Source organism: Hibiscus syriacus, unplaced genomic scaffold (assembly GCF_006381635.1).
Source record: "Hibiscus syriacus cultivar Baekdansim isolate YM2019G1 unplaced genomic scaffold, ASM638163v2 tig00112443_pilon, whole genome shotgun sequence".
In the NCBI taxonomy this organism is placed as follows: Eukaryota; Viridiplantae; Streptophyta; class Magnoliopsida; order Malvales; family Malvaceae; genus Hibiscus; species Hibiscus syriacus.
The window spans coordinates 1,265,208-1,286,907 of record NW_024063332.1 but is presented as its reverse complement, the minus strand read 5'-3'; the positions used below and the strand labels follow the sequence as shown (position 1 = coordinate 1,286,907).

The 21,700-nt window shown below is 34.5% G+C and overlaps 1 protein-coding gene, 1 long non-coding RNA gene and 2 pseudogenes across 2 annotated transcripts; 2 read left to right on the top strand and 2 right to left on the bottom strand.

Moving 5' to 3' along the window:
- Window positions 1-111: 111 nt before the first annotated feature.
- LOC120179645 lies at window positions 112-1,511 on the top strand (annotated as a pseudogene).
- Window positions 1,512-2,685: 1,174 nt separating this feature from the next.
- LOC120179644 (nuclear transcription factor Y subunit A-3-like) lies at window positions 2,686-4,182 on the bottom strand. Its single transcript, XM_039185187.1, has 5 exons — window positions 3,887-4,182; window positions 3,684-3,796; window positions 3,523-3,594; window positions 3,118-3,285; window positions 2,686-3,000 (listed from the first exon to the last, which is right to left on the bottom strand). The coding sequence occupies exons 1-5, from the start codon at window positions 4,179-4,181 to the stop codon at window positions 2,686-2,688; spliced, it is 963 nt and encodes a 320-aa protein (XP_039041118.1). The 5' UTR covers window position 4,182.
- A 6,579-nt stretch (window positions 4,183-10,761) lies between these two features.
- Window positions 10,762-12,933, bottom strand: LOC120179673 (annotated as a pseudogene).
- A 1,543-nt stretch (window positions 12,934-14,476) lies between these two features.
- LOC120179690 lies at window positions 14,477-21,246 on the top strand. Its single transcript, XR_005521635.1, has 5 exons — window positions 14,477-14,876; window positions 15,000-15,075; window positions 18,988-19,182; window positions 19,968-20,069; window positions 20,952-21,246. It is a non-coding gene; the product is annotated as an uncharacterized LOC120179690 (long non-coding RNA).
- Window positions 21,247-21,700: the final 454 nt, after the last annotated feature.

Below are 21,700 nucleotides of genomic sequence, written 5' to 3'. Positions count from 1 at the left end.
AGGAAATAGTATCGGTTCGAAGGCGAAGGAGCCGGTGGACGCGAGAGAGAGGAGAGTCCGAGAAAGAAAATCATTATCAAAGAGGAAAAATCAAGTGTTGCATCGAGATACATGCAGGGCGTTCTGCCATCGAATCTGAAAGCAAGTGCACCAGATTCAAATTCGAATAGCAATGTAAAAAGCATTGAGGATGAGAACGGTGGTGCAGGTAAAAAGGCAAAAAGCAAGCAACAGGAGCCTAAAGGTCAGGTAAGATTCTTGTTCGACATACGTAAGGAAAGTAATGCATATACTACGTACCAAGTACCAATTTGTGATAATATCGAGTTTTAGCATTACAGACATAACCGTCAAGTCCGTCTCGTGGAAGGCCGGAGGTGCCGGTTTCGAAGCCTGAGGTTATTGCATCCAACACAATAGTGCTTCCAAAGAGCGCATCTTTAAAACGTTCTTCAAGTAAACATGAACAAACGAACTCGAATTGTTCGCAGAACAACAAAGAAAATAGTACTTTAGCCGAAACAGGTTCATGGAACTCTCTGCCTGCAAGTCTGTTGAAGCCAGGAAAGGTATATATATATATATATATATATAAACCAAAACTGAAAGATTTTTACGTTTAAATCTTCAATGCAGTTCTTATTTCTCACATGTTAACAATCATTTCTCACAAGGGAATGCTTAGAAGAAGAAATCTAACTTCTTTGGTTGCAGCAGAGTCTCAAAGGGAAGCATCCATGGCAGCCAATCTTGTCAAATGTCTTAGGTAAGCACAATTTTTTGGGACTCGAAATTCTCTTAAAAGAATCAAGATTTGAATGCCTAGATGTATGTAACAATGATTCATGTCTTGTTTCAGCATGTTTTCCGATCTATGCTCTGCCGCCTCACCAGAGAACTCTCATATGTCACTCGCCAAGTTCTTCACTCTACAACAGCTAATCGACCAACCGAGTGTGACAACACATAAAGATAAACACCCTCAATCATCTAATCTTCCATCTATGATAGACACAGAAAAGTCTAACAAAAAGAAGGATCTCATCCATGAAAAATGATCATTAAAGTCCACCAAGTCTTCAGTACAGTTGAGTGGAGCCTAGAAGCTCGAATGGGCCAAAGGGGATGTCAAAGACATAAAAGAACTGAGGGAAACCTTGGTGCATGAATCCAGAGCTTGGTTTTTGAAATTCCTAAAGGTGGCATTGGATGTTGGATTCCGGATCGGTTCCGAGGAAAAGAAAGGGAAAACTGGCTCGGGGCGGTTGGCGGAACATGACAACCACGTTGCTGTCACACTGTCACAACTCAAACATGCGAATGAATGGTTGGGGAAAGTATGAAACAGTTTGAGCTCAGATAACAATGGAACGATGGAAACTGTTGAAAGGTTGAATCAAAAGGTTTATACATGTTTGCTTAGCCATGTTGGCTCAGCAGCCTCGGCTCTCGAGAATCGACCTTGATCGCGGTCGATTCTCGGTAGAAGGGTACGACTTTACAACGTTTTAGTCACCTGTGGTTTGTAATAACTTAATAGTTTGGGACGTTTATTTAAGTTCTGGTTTGATTTATAGTCACATTTAAGTGGCTAAATATTAAATGAACAGTGACATGATTTGGTATAGTAAAATTTTAGTCTTTAAAATTTATATATTTTATCAATTTGATCATACTATAAAACAAATGATAATTTTTTCTTCTTCTATTTCCATTATATTATTGGTTAAAGTACACAAATGGTCCCCCAACTAAGAGACACTGCTTTGTTAACTCCTCTAACTATTAAAAGTTACAAAATGATCCTCTAACTATCGTGTGTTGCTTTGTTGAGTAATTCGAGTATTAAAGTTACAAAATAGTCATTCAGCTATTCATATGTTCCAAACTTGTCATTTTCCATCAGAAAATTGATAGTCGGCTGAGATATGATAATTGTTTGAAATTCTGAGATCAAATTTTATTATATTCCAATTAGTATGTTAACGTTCAACTTATATTAACATTAAATTTTAACAAAAAAAGAGAAATTTATAACATATGAATAGTCGGGTGACTATTTTGTAACTTTTAATAGTCAGATTACTCAACAAAAATAATGTCCTATAGTTGGAGGATCACTTTATAACTCGGCAAAGTAACCTCTTATAGTCAGAGACTATTTGTATACTTTACCTTAAATTTTTTATTTCTTTATATATAGTAAAGAATGACCAATGAAGATTAGCACCAAGGCACAAAATTCATAATGATGCAAGAGAATTCTTAAGCATATTGTAAATTGAAAACAGCAATCCAAATATGAAGAAATAAAACATCATGCAGTCTATTTCAGCTATTTCATTTCCAACATGCTTGCAGAAATGGCATATCTTGGAATTGAAAAGGCATGATCTAATTGTTAGCCATGCATTTTTATCCTGTGTTTTAAACACCACCAACAACCACCAATTCACCAAGTTTCTTCGGAACGAAACATAAACGGTAAAAAACACAGCATGTTTAGGAGTTCTCGGCAAGAGATAACCAATCCATGTCCATGGTTTTGAAACAGTCTATGATGAAAGGAGAAAGTAAACTAGAACAACAAAGTAAACAGAGCCAAGGATGACTTCCCATGGGAACAAAGCAGACGCTTTTTATTCGCAAGACTACTCAGACGAGTACTTGTTAACTCGTCTATCTTCAGAGATGACGATGGACGTTTCCACCACCTTGCATATTGACAGCAAGACCGGGCATGGGTCCACAAACGTGAGAAGGATGTGCGGAAAACCTGAAATCCAGATGCTGGAACATTTCATCATTGTTGGAGGTAGTTGAACCAGTATCTTTGTAGTTTTTCAGCTGATGAACTTCGGATTGGGAGATGTACATGTCTAGACTGTTGCTTGTAGGAATACCGTTTGATTCCTGGAGTTTCTTTGTGTTGAGAAATCGGCCACTGCTTCCTCTAGCTCGTTTTAAAGCATGAAGATGTCGGGATTCATGCAGATATGGCTGCAAACATTTATAAAAAGAACTTCTCAGTTAATATCTTTGTTAGCCAAATAATGACACTATAATCATATGTGAAGTTGCAATTCCCATGCAGCAAGAAGGAAAAACTTGAGGCACCTTTCGAGCTTTGATGAGTTTGTTCTGAGCCTCAAGTTTTGCACGATTCTGTCTTCGCCTCAGAATAGCCTGATATTGCTTTGCGTTAACATAGATAGGTCCATCTTGTGTAAGCTCCAAAGGCAGTGGAACACGAGCAGGCAGTACACCCATCGTACGAGGTTGAATCTGCCAGCAATACAATGACAAATATCTCACAAATGGATAACAAATAAGACATATCTTTTGTCTCGTCAAACATAACAAAGGTATAATTGAATCCTGAATAAATCATTTATGGTGTTAAACAAGATTTCAAAAGGAACTAGCCCCTTTTCCATGAACCAGTGTCATGCTAGAGTGAAGTGCTCACCATCAAATAGACAAATGCAATATGGGGACGTAAAAAAATCAAAATGACTTTACCATAGCTTGTGGGGCATAAGGAGAAGCCACACTGCTGAAATACGGATCAGCATAAGGGAGCGGAATATGAGCCTGCAGAACAAAAAATCGACATCCAAGACTATGATAAATCTAGAATGCATAGCAACCAAATCACATGAGTAGTTTAACCAATAACTTACAATTGATTTGATATAGTCAACTTGTGAAGGAGCGAGCCCATATTCCTGAGCTCTCATAGAGAAGGCTAATTTAGCATGACCTCCATCAAGCTTCCTGTGAGCTTTGCTACCTCCTGAGCAGATGTAAAAACAGATAATCAGATTTTCAAAGATCAATCATTATCCCACACTCATACTTGGGGGTATCGGGCAAATATAGAGACCTGATGATGCTGAAATTAAACTTTGCTCGTTAAGAGTACTATCACCAGCACTAGCCACTTCAGGATAAGATTGACAAGTCGATTGAGTTGATGATGAGTCCTGGTCCTGGAACTGAAAACTTAGCTGCCTGGTGTTGTTTAAGTATCGAGGCAGAACTCCCATCTTCAGGATTAAACTTTCGGACATATTTGATTGCTGGACATGAGATCCAGTTGAGTTTTCCCAAGATGGGCACCCAACAACATATGTGCACGTCGAGTGAGAACTGACAGCAGAATCCTTTTTGTTTTGCATTGCTGTAACTACTGGTCCGAAATATCTAGACTTAAGAGTAAGCTCAAAAGGATTTTTGAAAGTGTTGAGAAGATATCTTTGCCGCTATTTATAGTCAGCTCGTATACATCAGTGACCTAGTATAGAACCATAACGCTTCTTTCACGAGGTATTCAAAAGTTTATTAAACCAACTTAATGTCAGATTTCAACAGATAAGGAAGAACTGGAACAAGTATGGAAAGCAGTTTAACCTTTAAAGCAACCACTCTGTACTGCTAAACTTAGATATAAAATATTTATTGGTGGAACAGAAGGTTCACTAGGACAACCGTGCACATTCATAGACCATTAGAGTCATAAAGAATTATATAAAAGACAATTACTTCCAGGGAAATAATTATTATACAAATAAAGAAAACTCCACATGTTACACACACCCCATTGTAGTTCATCATCTGATAATTGATTAGACAAGGAGTTTAGAACAAATCTTGTTTTGATGATATTGCCTCACTGAGCATGGAAAATATCATGCAAAATCAAGATAAAAAATGATTTCTCATTTTCACTTCATATCAGATTTTTCTAAAGAAAAAGAATTCCGATATTGCATTAATATCTAATATGTATTAGAATTTTAGAAAATTATCGGAAAAAACCCTTCAAGTTGTCAATCTAAAACTGGAGGGGTGCAATTATATTCCTATTGTCAGCCCAAATCAGATGGATTTGAGCCACTTTTGATTTATATTTTGGATTTGAATCAACATGTTGCAACAAACAAGGGGATTTTAGATTCGAGTCTTCGTGATGTGACAAACAAAGGAATTTTAGATTCGAATCTCCATGTTGAGACAAACAGAGGCACGAGTGATATATCAATATCTGTACATGTATGCACTTTAGCGAGAGCTACGTGGATTACTACTAACTAGTAATCCTTTTTGCTATTGCCGACTAAATCAGACAATAATCAACTTTTAAAATGAAAAGAGATGAAGGAAACCATTACATTTTCAAACATATATTCTCAGTTATGATAAAGAAACAGCAGGTGCTAACAGTGAAATGCATGATCCAAAAACACCAAATATTACCAATAACTTACCCCTATGACCATAAGGGCAGAGAAGTTAAATGGATTCTTGCTCAAATAAGCTCAACAAAATCTCAAACACAAAAGTTTTTCCATGCATGCAAATCTATACAAGTGCATTCCAACCCACCATCCCAGGATCAAAATACAACCAAATTCACGGCCTTATAACTTTATAGACACAACAATAAGATTTCTAAGCATATATAGAAAGATACATAGATAAGAAGTACTAGATATACAAAGTACAAGAATCCCAGGACAACTAAAAACAAAGAAAGGAAAAGGAAGAAAAGTGATATACCTTTGGGATTTTGATGAAATGGAAGAGACACAACACTATCGAGCATTGTTCTATTCCATCTACAAAGCGTGAACTCTGTGCATGTCACCCTTTTCCTCCCTTCCAAACAAACTAAATAGAAAATCGTGTCCTGCTTCACAAAAAACGTTCACTTGTTAGTTTTGGATCTTTTTGCTTTTATATAAAACCCAAAAAAAAAAGCAAACATCCGCTTGGATAACATTGTTTGTAATCTTGTGAAAACCCCATTTTGAAAAGTAGAATGAAAAAGGAGTGATTTTTTCAATTTCGGGAACTTACCAGTCACCACCGTTAGCTCTCCCCCACCACCAGCGTCTCTTCAGCTACTTCAAAATAGCAGTTCTCATTGTTGCTTTTTCAGGTTTGGTTTTAAATATTTTTTTGGCGTGTTCTGCCAAGTATAATAAATTGCTGGATAAACTACGAAGTAGTCACCAAACATTTTGTCCGCTTGTGTTTTGGTTGTCAAACTTTTAAACATTGCTATAACATCATTGAATTTTTAATTCACTTCCATTATAGTCACGGCCGTAAGAGATACTGATGTGGTCTTCTCCAACAATAATCTTAAAATTTGAAATTAAAAAATGTACTTTTGACTCAACACAATATTATTTGCAACTCATTTTATCTTCTCACGATCAAACAATAGATAAAATTTGAAATAACATTACAATAAAAACTTGAATTCGAGGAGACTTTTAGAGCTCCTTAACATGGGAACTTGAATTCGAAGAGACTTTTAGTGTTGCTCGGAGCTTGTTGAATAATGAATACAACCAAGTCTTGCAAATGAAATTAAGAAAATGAGACAAAATTGTTCTTGGACGATTTTAATGTTCAAATGGTTGGAAAAAAATAGCTACAACACTTAATTATATAGATCCAAATACTCAATTTTTCATAAAACTTATATGAAATTGAAGAGCATATGTCAGTTGTATGACAATACATCAAATTATCTATATTTCATCGAATGTTGCATCCATATTATTATTTTTTAAGATAATCATTTATTTATTTGTAGAGTTAAGAGTTGCAAAACTCTAAAATCAAATTAATCACTGTAAGGAAATCAAATTAAAGATTCAATAATTGTATTATAAGTTTTAAAAATATAGTGACTAAAATATAATTTCTCTAAAAATTTAATGACTATTTTTGTAGGTTACCCTAAATTGCTTTCTGTAGTGTAATCTTCTCTCAGCAACGCAATAACTGTTGCATATATCATTTTCAGCAGCAACTTTGTCACGCGCAAGCAGGCCGCGTGCAGCTCTACTTCCATCCCTTTTTCACCGAGAACAATTAGTTTTGGTAAATAGAACTTAAAATATATGCTCATTTATCGAAATTTATAATTTTAAAAATAAAGTACAAATTTGATATATATATATATATATACCTCATTATTTATCAAAATAATATTTTTTGTTAAAATTATAAAATGATATTTTTGATTGGGTATATTTTTACGTAGCACTCAAAATTATGTTTTCGTTTACGTGGCACAATAATAAAAGGACGAGGTTGATTAAGCACATATTTATTGGATTTTCAGTAATACAGTCAAGCTAATATTGTTAAAGAAAATTAAACAAATTTATTTAAAGAAAATACATGTGATGCATATCGACGAAACGTGTTAATATTTAATCACTCAATAAAAATTAATTTAAATAATTAAAAAAAATCAATATCCAATCATGGTGTAACCTTGTTCGGAATAAATGACAGCAATGGCATTAGAATCAACAATACCCTTTGTTGGAGCGACACTAGAATAGAAAGAAACAAAAGAGTTCAACGCTCAAGAGGAAACCCATAAATGAGCTCAACGGATACGAACGAGAATGTATTTATATTTTTTTTATTTAATTTTAATCGAATAAACGAACACGAACAATTAAATGAATGAAATTTTGTTCGTGTTCGTTAATTAAAGAATGCAACTCATTCATGTTCGTGTTCGTTAATTAAAGAATGCAACTCATTCATGTTCGTTCATTAAAATGATAAACGAATACAAATGAACAAACACAAAAGAACAAACATAAAATTAATCAGCTTTATATTTGAGAAGAGTTTTTTTTCTAAATAATTTTAGGGTTTATATTTTCCTTAATTGATTTGGATATTTTTTATTTAGGTTTAAAATTAATTAGACTTTAAAATGTTAATGGATTTAAAGTTAAAATTTATTAGATCTTAATATTTTGAACGATTTTAGAGATTAAGTTGAATATAAATGAACAGACATAAACGAATGAACATAAACAAACAAATGAATAGGCAAGTTTTATTCTTTTCAGGCAGAGCAGAGCACTCTCATCAGCAAACTTACGGCTTAATTTGTATTGTTGCATTTCCTGCATAAATCAAGTTCAGTTTCTATGAGAATTCCAACATGTGGAATCTTCTACATTACAAATGAAACATCTAATATAGTCTTCCATTTAAAATATTCACAATTTGGTCCTCCTAGCTAGTATACCATATCCCCGCTTTGCACCATAAAGTACGGCTCCATTATATATTTTGACCCCTGAACGTCAAAAAAATTATTTTTGGACCAATGTAAACACACACCATGTGACATCCTCCTTCCCTCATACTTCTTCTTCCATGGTGGCCAGGCCTTGTTGGGAAGTTCCATGCGATTGAAGGGCTTCTAGGAGGACTTTAACAAAAAGTCATTAAAGGATGTGGGCAGACCACAGCCAAGGTTTTAATCCAATCCCATGGCTAGATTTGGAGATTGAAGTGTGAGTATCCCAATCTTGAACGTGGATGCTGCTGTCAAAGGTGATTGGAAGGCTAGCGATTTAGGTGGGATTCTAAGAGACGAGTCTGACACAATGCTAGGATGTTTTCAAGAAGTTGCTGGTCCAGGTCCTTCTTTAATGGAATTAAAGGTCATTAAACATGATTTAATTTTCTTTGAATCTTCTAGCTGGTGCTCTAAGAGACTGTTGATTATTGAGAGTGATAGTAAGTTATCTCTGGACTGGATTAAGAATTTGGATAAATGTCAAGTTTGTATGTTTCAATTTCTAAAGAAATTACGGAAAATATAAGGAACTTGGAGGGCATTATTCGTTGGATAGCTAGGCCAACAAACTTAGAGGCAGAAGTTTTAGCAAAGTCTAGAATTGGCTAAGTTAGGGAGTTTTGGTTGGGTTTTATTTTTTTTTCTTGTTTTTTGGTTTTATCTATTGTATGGGGGTAAGTTTGGTTGTAATCATATGCATTGTATTACTCTTTTATTAATAAAATTTGAGGCACTTTTTTCGTTCTTCCGTTGATTTCTAGAACACCTTATGGTGTTTTAGTAATCATGAAGGGAGGTTTTTAAAGAGGCCTCCATTTCTTATAAAAAAAATGCAAAATAACAAAACAATGTATTTTCAATTTCGTAGGATATTAAGCATACACCTTGATAGAAAGTATACTCACCAACAGGATTTGACAATTGCAAATCAGATGGCTGCATTAAAATGAACAAGAATTCAACAGAAAATATGCATGTTAGAAGCAAATAGACTAGAACAAGAAGCACTAGAATAAGGAATTCCGATGGAGATATAAATCAATTATGGCAGTTGAAGCAACGGAATGAGGAGGTTCATATTCATTAAAATTGCTTATCTATGGAATTCAGAAGTTTAACTTACGGATTGCCTTTCGGTGAACTTTTGGCATCATTGCTTCCTCTGTATTCCCCAAGCAAATCGTCTTGGATCCTACATTATAAGCATTTCAATCAGAAAATATGAAAAATAGACACCTATTTGATGTCCGGGTTGCAGATATTTATAGTAATTACTTCTAATACTGCCTTACAACATGGAACCAAAACAGAGCCAGCAAATACATATAATTTTGGCGTGTCTAAAGGAAAAATTATAACACCTGCTTCAGATCCCAGCTGTCTAGCACCGATGGTTCCTATGGAAGGTCTATCCTAGAAATCACAAAATAGGAGTAAATGAAAGCATATTCACACATTGGATGATACAATTACCTTTAATAATATCTTTATACCAGACATGCAACAACAATTTAGCAGTGTACTGACAAAAAACTTTCACAAGCTTCCAAAAGCAAAATTGAAATAACCATCAAATTGCAGATGGAGAATAAGGGCGCTATGATGAAATATAAGTTGTGAAAAGAAACTTTCAGAATAATGACATTGTTCAGTCACAAAATCTACTGTAGAAAGTCTAATGTAGAGGAAACTCAAGTAACAAACTCCATATCAGGAGAGTCCATCTCAAAATGTCGTCCCAAGTGGTACATGCTCTCTCCCAGCATGCATGACAAATATGTTTCGTATCAACAACAAATCTAAAGTCCTTGAGCCCTCAACTCCTCATCAAATGATCAGTGCTCCTTTAGTATTCAAATTCCATAAACATTTTCACATCCTTGCATGCTCAATCTCCCATTGTTGTCAACAAGCAAATTAAGTCACTTTGTCTAGGCTATAAATAAAGAATACAATAAAGGAATATGAAATGCATGTGTAACTTATCCAGTAATGTCACTTATGATCCACTTCATCAATAGTTAACTTTCTTCATCAAGAAATTCAAATTTTGTTATTTTGTTTACCCTCTTTTGGTGTATTGGCAGTCACAAACCCTATTAAACAACCATTTCCACCTACACTTTTCCCTTCCAAGGAAAAGAATACATTCTTGCACCGAAAGTGCAATCTAATTACAAATATCTTATACCATGGAACAGAATAACTACTCATTCTGATGTTTCTTAATACACATACAATCAACACGTCATGACACTCATAAGCACAGATATATAATTCAGCACCAAACTCCTTCAAAGAAGACCGCAAGATTTCAGATAAAGAAAGACCTTACACTTGCATAGAAAATATATTTTGTAACATGCAAAGCCCCGACTTTATATGCAAATCATTAAGAATTTACTTCTAAGTGCATTGTGCTTTCAAATTTACTGATCTCTCTGAGAGACCATGTAAGCCAAGGTCAAATTGCAATCTTGTGTGTGTAAATGGGTCATTCGGTGATCAGCTTCGGTGCAGTAGGGGGGTCATTCACTCCAGGCCAGAGCCCCAATCGGAGCTGAAACACTGCCCTCACTAGGGCTCACTGCAGGGGAGAAGAAAAGGCCACTGCTCTAGGAATATGGCAAACAAAGCCTCTCAATCATAAGTTACCAGATTTATTTTTAAAAGAAAATATACAGTATAAGAATGGTTAAAATTTTGGATACAACTATTCACAATATAAATTTGCATTAACAAACAAATAACTAGAATATCTCAAATTCCAAAGGTCAAAAACTACCACTAAGGAAGACCTTGATGGAATTTGAACTCCAATAGTGCCGTGCAAACTGGTCAAATCTGCAGGCCTTCTACTGCAAGAATCAGAAGAACCTCCAAAAGTCTGAATATTGTGAGAATCCAACATAACGTCCTCTTCTTCGTAACACTATCATCGAACCCTCTACCCCTTTGGACTGAAGAAAATCTCATCTCCTCGTCAATATCAAAATTATCATGAAGATCAAAGCCTCTCTCCTGGCAGAAATTCAATATGCAAATCATGAGAAATTTGAGGGAATTTAATGAAGGGAAAAAATAAAATAAGAGGCAAACAATTGATATTACGAAAAGTTACCTCTGCAAAATGAAGATCCTGGGTCTCCCTCATTCTCTCTTGCTATTCTCATGGCTTCCCTCGCATACTCTCTCATTTGAGGACCTCTTTCGAGCTTTGTTGTGTAATGTTCCTCATTGAAATTACTTTTACACCAAATAAGTTTTGGTTGGCTTCAAACTGATCCCAGTTCCTAATTAATGCAATTATGTATGTGTGTGTACATCGATAATTATTAGTATCACGAAATAGAATATTGCAAATATTAAGTGAAACACGCACACACATGATTATCAAAATGTGAATATTTGCTGCAAGATTTAAACAGAAACTCCATAGCAACTAATCTTTCAGAAACAAATATTAATCTAGAAGCTACACAGCAGCTCCATGTTTTTTCTTGACACCTTGATTCTCTCCAATACTAACTAAACTCATTAAGCAACATTTCCCAGACTAGAGTAATATCAAATCTTGAAATTCCTAAAATCTTTCCTCCAAGCTATTTATTGAAGGAAAATAAGGCAAGACAATAAAAAAAAGGAACCGAGTTTGGTATATAGAAACAGAGATTGCAGTAGATATAAGAAAAATACGTTGGATGCAAGTGCCTAAAATAATAAGACGACGGAAAAATAAAACAATCATATGACATTTTCAAAAGAGAGAACATTATTGCAACCTATTCCATGGGCTGTCAAAAACATATTCTAGTTCAGGCACCGTGGATCATCTTCACCAGGAACCCAGGGCTCTAAAACCCTCCCCACCTCAACATGATGGGACTGTGATATCGCAGAATCTATCAAAAGTTCCTCATGTTTTTCGTGCTGAAGTCCATTTTTTGAACAACAAAATTAATGTAGAAGGTAAAATAAATAAAATAGGCCACATTCTGTGTTAACCAAGTTTTGATTTTCAAGTACCATTAACAAATATCTAACTGAAATAAACTATATAAAGCTTTTGAAAGCCTCACAAATTACTTGACATTTCATCTGTCACTAGCAATTGGGCCAGATATGGGGATGTAAAGAAGAGAATCAGAAAAAACTTCGCTATAACTTGCACAAGTTCTTTGGCAGGTACAATTAAAATCTTTGAGGGTGCCTTGCTAACAAACTGTGTTATAGGTTTGTTCGCCTCGCAAAGTACCATCTTTTATCAAGTGAGTCATTTTCAGGATGATTCCTGAAAAGGCAAGGAGTGGAAATGGATGTTAAGAAGCAAAAACATTTTATTCCAAAGTTCAATTACAGATGCATGATTACATCTAAAAAACCAAAATCAAATAATTGATCATACCAAAATCGTTTTCTGCATCAGTTGCATGAAAAATTCGATTGTAAACTGATCCATTTTTCACATGGACTTGAACCGGATACCCAATAAGACACATTGTCAGATAAACTAACAGATAACGGGAAGAACATTCATAACCTCCGGTCCTCCCACAAGCCAGATCACCTATACCAAGTAGTATTAGGTGAATATAATTAAATAGAAAGAAAATATGATTACAGAATGATGACCTGAAGTTTGTGTTCTTCCTTGATTGGATTTCGTGGACTGCACCTTGTTCTCCACCCTGTCCCCAACCTCTCTACCACCTCTTCCATGGCCAAATCCATTAGCAGAAGATCTTGGCGACATAGCTTGTTGCATATTCATCTTCGAAGAAGGAAAAAAGTAAAAATAATTTTTTTACAGTATAATTCGAACTTTCAAGATTTAATTCTAAAATACCAGCACTTATGATATCAAAACCAATTGGTGATAACAATAATTAAGTGGGCTTAGAAACCAGTGAATCATATAACCTAAATATTATGCCAATAACAGAACATATCTCTTCTTTCTTGTGTAGGTCCATGAAAAGCATGCATGCATGTGTTTGAATAAAAAATGAAAAAGCAAGGTGGCAACAACACCAATGCTAAATTTTTTTGGCTCTCTTTCAATCTTATTGACCATAAAACATTTTTTCCTTTAACCCACAGTGGACCAAGATTTAACAATACACCAATATATTGTCTTTAAATTGTTAATCCAAAACTTTTAACCCAGTAATGTAACTTAAACCTCTTGGGATAAACAGTAATTCAATCCCATCTTCAACAAATCACTTGTTATTTATGTATAAATATCTCCATTTATTCAAAATACATACGAGGCATATAATGCTCTTCTAAATGATGTTACCAACAATATATACACTCATCTCACGCTACATGTTAACACCAATTGCAGGAGGTCAGAAAGCTCTCATGACAAGAATGACAACAGTTGCTAGAGCATGAACTCTTTATTTTCTAGCCAATAAAAGCTTAGCTTGCTTGAACAAAACTCAAATGAAACAACTGATCGCTAATCTTTAGTTAGAAGTTCACAGATTGCATTGGCCTTATCAAATAAATACGGCATGGTAACAGCAAATTGAACTTAATCACAGATATATTTGGAATTTATGTGGAATGACTAGAATAAATAAATTACCTTACAAAATAAGCCCAATCCAGACTTCTAGTTCATAAGAAATTAACTAGTCATTTTAAAAAAAAATCTTAATGTTCTGAAATACTTGATAGCTGACTAAATAGGGAACAATTTTAGCTACCCTTTTCCCTATGAACCAGCATACAGATAGCCGAACATTATTCTTTGAATTGAGAAGACCAACCTCAAAACCAAACAACCAGGCCACAAATGCAAACGTATAAAGATCAAGTCTACTACAATGTCTCGAATAAGAAATCAAAGCAAAGCAAATCCAAATAAGATATAAGCATCAATCAACGAGTCAAAAAATACATGCAATTTACGTAATTGGAAAATGAAATTTGCATCTCTAGAACCCTAAATGAAAATTCATATATGTCACAAACTAGTGATGGAAAATGATAGAAGAGAAGATTTTAGAAGAGAAGAAAGATTGAAGAAGAAGAAATTCATTCAAATTGATCATCATATGTTTTCTGTTACAATATTGATGCATATATATTCTATTACAATATTAATAGTCAAGTATTTGTTTACATCTGTCAATAATCTTGTCTGGTAGCATAACAGACTAGTCCTTGGCTGGATTTCTTCTAACAACATTCTCAGTGGGCTCCGTAAATGGGTTGTTTCCTGGTCTAGTGAATTCTTCAGCTACATTATCTATATGGGCTTCTTTCTCGGGCTGCTCCATATGTTTATCCTTAACATTCATCTCAGGTAAGCATTTAACCCCACCTTCCTTTTCCCCGATTCTTTTCTTTTTTCCCTCAATTCGTTCCTCTCTCAATCCCTAGCTTCTGGCAGTTCATTCCTTTCTCAATCCCTAATTTCTGATTTTTCAATTTTCCCAATTCAGTGAGCCCCAACTCCAATTCCTCCCCAAATATTCTCCCTATTTCTCATTTGGCCATGTCAATACCTCCCCCTTCAGAAGATCTTTGTCCACAAGGATCAAAATATGGAAATTAGGCTCGTAAAATAGTGTAGTCTTCCCACCTTGCCTCTTCCATCCCCAAATTCATCCATTGAATCAGGAGCTGTGTAACTGCCTGATAATTTCTTTTCATTATCCGTTTGTTTAACACCGCAGATGGGTATACCTTCAAATGACATCAACGTTCATCTCAGGCGGATCGAGAGGTAATCGTCTGCTCACCCACTTTCTTTTTTAAAAGACTTACATGGAAAACAGGGTGTATTTTTGAATGGTCAGACAATTTGAGTTTATAAGCCACTGGTCCCACTCGTTGAATCACTGTGTAGGGACAAAAAAACAAGCAACAAGTTTTAAGTTCTTGCGAAGTTCTAGGGATGTTTATTGGTATGGCTGAAGTTTAAGGTAAACACGATCCCCCACCTAAAACTCTTTATTTTTGTGCTTTTTATCTGCATAAACTTTCATTCGCACCAGAGCCTTCTGTAGCTGATCTTGTAAAAGTTTGTTCATAGCATTTCTCTTATCTAACAACTCATGTACTGTTTGGACCACAGACTGACCACCCCAAGATAGAACTTGAGGTTTATACCCATATATAGCCTCGAAAGGGGATATACCCAGAGTAGTGTGAAAGTTGGTGTTGTACCACCACTCTGCTTGTGGTAACCAGTCAACCCATGTAGTAGGTTTAAGAAAACACATGCTCCTTAGATATTGTTCCACATACTGATTTACTCATTTTGTTTGACCATTGTTTCAAGATGATAGATAGTTCTAAAGTGAGTTTCAGTGCCCACTTGCTTCATAAATTCTTTCAAAAAAATACTTGTAAATTACTTGTCCCTGTCTGACACAAAGACTTGGGATGACCATGTAATTTGTATACTTGAGCCAAATAAAGCTTGGCCAATTCAGCTGCTGTATAGATATGTTTTAAAGAAATGAAATTAGCATATTTTGTAAATCTGTCCACAATCATCCATATGCAATTAAATTTCTTTGAAAGTGGCAATCCTTCAATTAAATCCATAGAAATCATCTCCCAAGCCTGATGGGGAATTGATAGTGGTTGTAGGAGACCAGCCTTGTGAGAATGTTCAATTTTTGTCGTTTGGTACACTTCACACTGACTAATAAATTCCTTGATCTATTTTTTTAATATGGACCAGTAAAAATAAAGTTGAACTCTATAATTTGTAGCTTGTATTCCAGAATGCCCTCATAAAGGGGATGTATACAAAAGGGACAAAATTTGGTGTCTCAATCCTTTAGTACCGCCCATATAAACCTTCTTGTTGAACCTCAAAACTCCCTGAGTAAAAGTCCACTGGCTCTGTGTACCTGTGCTGACACTCACTACTGTAATTTTATCATTTGCAAAGTCATCCTCTATATAACTCTTTTCAAGGTCTTGTACCCATTGTGGAACAATAGCTGTGACAGTTAACTATTGTAATTCAGCTTCAGATTTTCTGGACAAGGCATAAGCATTCAAATTATTTCTTCATTTTCTGTAAAGGATTTTATAATCTAATCCCAGAAGTTTAGTAAGTCCCTTATTTTGAATGGAAGTAGTTAATCTTTGCTCCATGAGGTGTTTAAGTGCCTCATGATCAGTCTTAATGACAAATGGAACCCCTTCAAAGTAGTGTCACCATTTAGCTACGGCCATAAGAATAACTAGGTACTCTCTTTCATACACAGATAGATCAGTGTGTTTAGGACTTAGAGCCTTACTCAAATAAGCTAATGGGTATCCATCTTGAGACAAAACAACCCATATACCCATAGAACTTGCATATGTTTCCAAGCAGAATGGTTTGCTAAAATCTGGCAAAGCAAGAATATGTACTTGGCACATGGCTGATTTCATAGTTTCAAAAGCTTCCTTAGAAGCAAGTGTCCAAGTGAAATTATTCTTTTTTAACATGCCAGTCAGTGGTCTGCTGATCATCCCATAGTATCTTATAAATTTCCTGTAATAGCCTGTGAGACCTAGAAATCCTCGAAGATACTTCAAATTGGTAGGTAATTTCCAATCTTTCACAACTGCAATCTTTTTTGAGTTAGTAGTTATACCCAGAGCTGAAATTATATGGCACAAATATTCCAACTAAGTTTGCCCAAAAAACAGATGTTTCTCTTAGTAAATAACTGATGCTTCCTCAAAATGTTCAAAACTATCTTTAGATGTGCTTTATGATCTTCCACAGACTTGCTATAAATAAGAATGTCATCAAAAAACACCAGAACAAATTTCCTTAAATATGGTCCAAAGACTTCATTCATAAGTGTTTGAAAGGTAGCTGGAGCATTTGTCAATCCAAATGGAATGACTTTGAACTCAAAGTGGCCATGGTAAGTTCGAAAAAGCAGTTTTCTCAATATCACCAGGTTTTATTCAAATCTTCCAATAACCAGATATGAGGTTGATTTTAGAAAAATGCTGAGAACCAACTAATACATCCAAAAGATCCTCTACCACCGAAATTGGAAATTTGTTTTTGATAGTCATTGAATTTAACTATCTATAATCAACATAAAGACTCCATGAACCATCTTTCTTTTTAACCAACAAGCATGGAGAGGCAAAAGGACTCTTGCTTGTTTGTATAATGGAAAAGGCTATCTTCTCCTTGATTTTTCTTTCAACTTCTGCCTTTTGATGATAGGGAAAATTGTATGGGCGTAGGTTAACAGGTTAACCACCTTCTTTAAGAATAATGGCATGATGTTGGCATCTCTCAGGTGGCATACCTTCGGTTCAGCAAAAACATCTGTATAATTTTGTAGTATAGGTTGTAATTATGCTGGAATAAAAAATTGGTCCTCTTCAGAAATCATTAAATATAATTCACCAGTAAAATCCACATCTTTAGAAACCATTCTCTGCAATCATAAAGTAACTTAACAGTTGGCAGCCTTTTTCTCCTTGTAATAGGATTTTTTTGGCCATCATTCTTAAATGTCAATGTCAATTCATTAAAATCCATCAAAATTGGACTGTACTTATGCATCCATTCAACTCCTAAAACCATGTCACTACCTCCTAGTTCTAATACTCACTTGTAAGAGTATTGTAAAGTTTCTCCCCATTTGCTACAGTGATTGAAAGGGGTTTAGTTGAAAGAACCTCTACCCCTTCTTTAGCCCAACTAGTAGTTACAAAACTACTGGTGCTACCATTGTCAATCAAGATATTTAATGGTCACCATTTTACAGTACCCTGAATGTGTAAAGTAGCAAAGATAGCCTGGCCAGTTAAAACATTAATAAAAATCTCCAAGTTTTTTTCTCCTTGAATTTGAACAGAAGATTTTGATAATTCTTCCTGTTGATCAATCTCCTTATCACATTTTCCAAAACTTTCTCTTCTTCCGTACAATTTAATTGTTTCATTTTACATTGGTGTCCCGGAGTAAACTTCTCTCCACATTTAAAACAAAGGTTGTTAGCCCTCCTATAATCCATGAGAGTCTGTTTAGTATTGGCATGAGGAGTATTATACTTTGACTGATTTAATGTAAAAGGATCCTCATCAGAGAATTCTGGTTAGAATTATAGAAATTCCTAACAGGAGGTTTAAACATTTTACTTTCAATTTCTAGAGCAAGTTCATGAAGTTTAGTTTGTTTAAATGTGGCCACCAAGGACTTAGGTTTATGTGCTCGAATTTGTGTTTCAATCCATCCTTTAATCCATAGATGAAGCTAGAAATGAATTATTCTTCCCCAAGGTAAGGATTTTGTTGTATGATAAAAGGCATCAGTTCATCAAAACGTTCTTGATATTCTTCCACAGTACCTATCTGAAGTAATTTGTTAAATTCATCCATAACATCAATAAATTTTCTACTGCCAAACCTATGACACAAATCAGCCTCAAACTCAAGCCAAATTACCTTATATTTGTGCATAAGATACCCATCAAACCATGTTTCAGCTTTCCCAATCAAATACATAGAAGTTATTTCAACTTGTTGAAGTTCAGGGATAGCAAAAATTCTGAAATACTTTTGACATTTTTGTAGCCAACTCATAGGATTTGAACCATCAAAGAACTGAAGTTCAATCCTCGGTCTAGAAAATGAAATAGAAGCCCCAACATTAGCAGGAACATCACTGGAATGCTCACCTGATTCATCTCCAGTAGTACCCAGTCGCAAAGATTGAGTAGTTGGCATGGTATGTTCATATGGCTTAGCAATAGGCTTAGATGTCAAAATTCCTGGTTCTCCGGGTTTAAAAGAATATCTTTCATGTTCATTAATCATAGTAACTTCAAAAGGTTTCTTACCTACTGATTTTTATGCAGGTAAATCAGCTTTATTTTTGCTACTTGTTGGAGTTAGTTGATCATCTTCCTTTGTGGTTTTGGCTATCATCTAAAGAATCCGCTGAAGATAACCTCTATTCTCCGTAGATTGAGCTTCCAATGTAGATAAACGTTCATCCCAGTTGTCTCTTTGAGCTGTCCACCACCTTGGTACTTCTTCTGGCGCAACCTCAGGTATAATTTTTGTTGTATCGGTCAGATTGGTTTCAACCATTTTTGTAGTTTTTTTAGGTATTCCAAAAAAATCGCTTTCGATCAAAAGAATTGGCTTTGGATACCAAATGTCACAAACTAGTGATGAAAATTTATAGAAAATTCAGCAAAAATCATGAAAGGGCTGGAAATGATGTAGGAAGTATTCTAAAAGCTTTAAAAAAATTGGGGACCATTCTATAATTTTTGAAATGTTGGGGGACTAATTTGATAATTTTGGAAAAGTTGTGAATGATTGTGTAATTGCCTAATAGTTGATGTACTATGCTGGAAATTTCTGTTTTGGAATTGAAGTGAGTGTTTAAATGTGAAATATGATAATTTTTGGAAGTTTGGTGTCTTAAACGAAATATTCAAATAGTTTGGAGTACTTATCGGTAATTATACCTTTTATATGTACTTGGGTGGTAATTATTTCAATGCTGAAATTTTGGTACTAAAACTTTGAGTGGTAAAATGGTAGAGGACCATTTTATATAAGTTGTAAAAGTTGGTGTCAAAATTAAAAAGGATTAATAAGTCTTAAAATATTTGTTAGTGAATAAGTTTCAAGTATGAATATGGATTAAATGGAATTTGAATGGTCTTGGAAGTGTTAAGGTCAACATTTATGTTGTGACAAGGGAATTGTATTGAATAAGCATTGGGAAATTTGTTAAGAATTTATTTTCCAAAGTATGCCTATGTTAGTAAGATTCTAACATTTGGTTTGAATTTGTGTATATTTGGTAATGATGTCCATTTAGAGATTGGGTGCTTGAAATCAAGATCAAATATTATTAAAGCTAATGAGAAACTTAAGGATGAAATGAAAAATCCCAATGAAGGTTGCGAGCTAAGGACACCGGGTGAGTGCAAATTTAATTTGTACTTATGTTATCAAACAAACATTGGCTTGCGATAAGCCAGTGACGGAGTTACTTTGGTAAGAAGTGACTACTAAAATGTTATTTGATTTGTGATATATGCATATATGTGCATTTGGTGAGCTAATAGAATTAGTGAACAAGTTGAAAATCAAATTGGTGAAATCTGATTAGAATTTATGTTTTGGACAATAAATTTAGAAAATCACTATAAATTCTAAAATAATGATTAAAGGATTATTTTTATAACTTTGGACTAATATACCAGTCTAATTTTATTTATAACAAGCAGAAATTGATTTCGGGGTGTCTACAAAAAGATATGAATTTTTAACCGTGGAAATGTCAGAAAAACGGGGCAGCAGATTCTGCAAAAAACAAATTTTGTCAGTCAACTTTGAAAATTTACCATAAATTGTACAAAATGAACTAGAAGGATTTCTTTATATGCATAGATTCATATTTGAGTCTAGTTTCCATTGGTATAATCAAAATAATTTTCAAAGGTGTATATTAATACAAATAATATTTCTTTAAAGGTAGTACAATCTGCCAGGATATGAAATTATGCCAAATTTCGGGATTTACACAAATTAGAAACAAAGGATCCAGTTAAAGCTTAGTTTGACTTATATTTTGACTTGCATATAATGTAAAAATGAGTGTAATTCATGCATAACATGATACATGGATGTTTTATACATCATTGGGTAAGATTTGCGATAAGTCTACCTTGTTTATGTTGACATGATATCTATGTCATTTATCATGTATTTGACATATTCTAAATATGTCAAAGGTTGAATATAAAATGCATCGATCATTGTTTTTTACATATGATATTTATTATGAATGATATTTCAGGTATGAACTGCCCAATGTTAAATTATGATAATATACTTTGCCATGGATGGATCAGATACAATAGAATATTTGCCCAAGTAAGTCGTTGAGGGACAGGGTATAGTTGGCATGCCATAAGTCCAGCAGCAAGTTGCATATTCAGGATTGCACTAAAGTATTAGTGCATATGGCGGGCACGACTTTATGTGTCATATTCGAGATTGTACTTAAGGATACTTAATACATATGGTGGACACGACCTTATGTGTCATATTCGGCTTAACACTACGATGTTTATTTATATTGACTCGTGTACCCAGGGTCCTCAGGGTTTAAATTGGGCTATGGTTTATTGGTTAATAAATGGTAAGCATGCAAATAAGCTTAAGAGCTTATAGGATAAATGGTAAGTATATTGGTAAGAAACTTGATATCCGGTTATATCATTTTTAATATATGGTAACATGGTTGGAATGTAGGTAAAGTGATCATATGACATTAAATATGTTCATTCATTTAAATTTATTTGTTGCATTACTTTAAATATTATGATTGCCTCACTAAGTGTATAACTTAGCGTGTGATGATTTTCAAGCGTAGGAAAAAGGAAGAAAATGAGTAAGGAGTTGAGCTTGGCATCAATCACCAAGGGAATATTTACAGGTAACAATGATGACATCATACTGTGTTATAAAAGTCTTAGTTGGCATGTATACAAGAATGAAATGTTTGAAATTTCTTAATATAGTTAGTATTAAATATAATTAATA

Bases quoted from the DNA above. Each gene is read 5' to 3' on its own strand.
- LOC120179644 (XM_039185187.1), bottom strand. From the start codon at position 4,181: ATGCAAAACAAAAAGGATTCTGCTGTCAGTTCTCACTCGACGTGCACA. The intron at 3,286-3,522 runs GTAAAGTCATTT...TATTGCTGGCAG, and splicing joins CTTATGCCCCACAAGCTATG to ATTCAACCTCGTACGATGGG. The intron at 3,001-3,117 runs GTGCCTCAAGTT...AAATGTTTGCAG, and splicing joins AACTCATCAAAGCTCGAAAG to CCATATCTGCATGAATCCCG.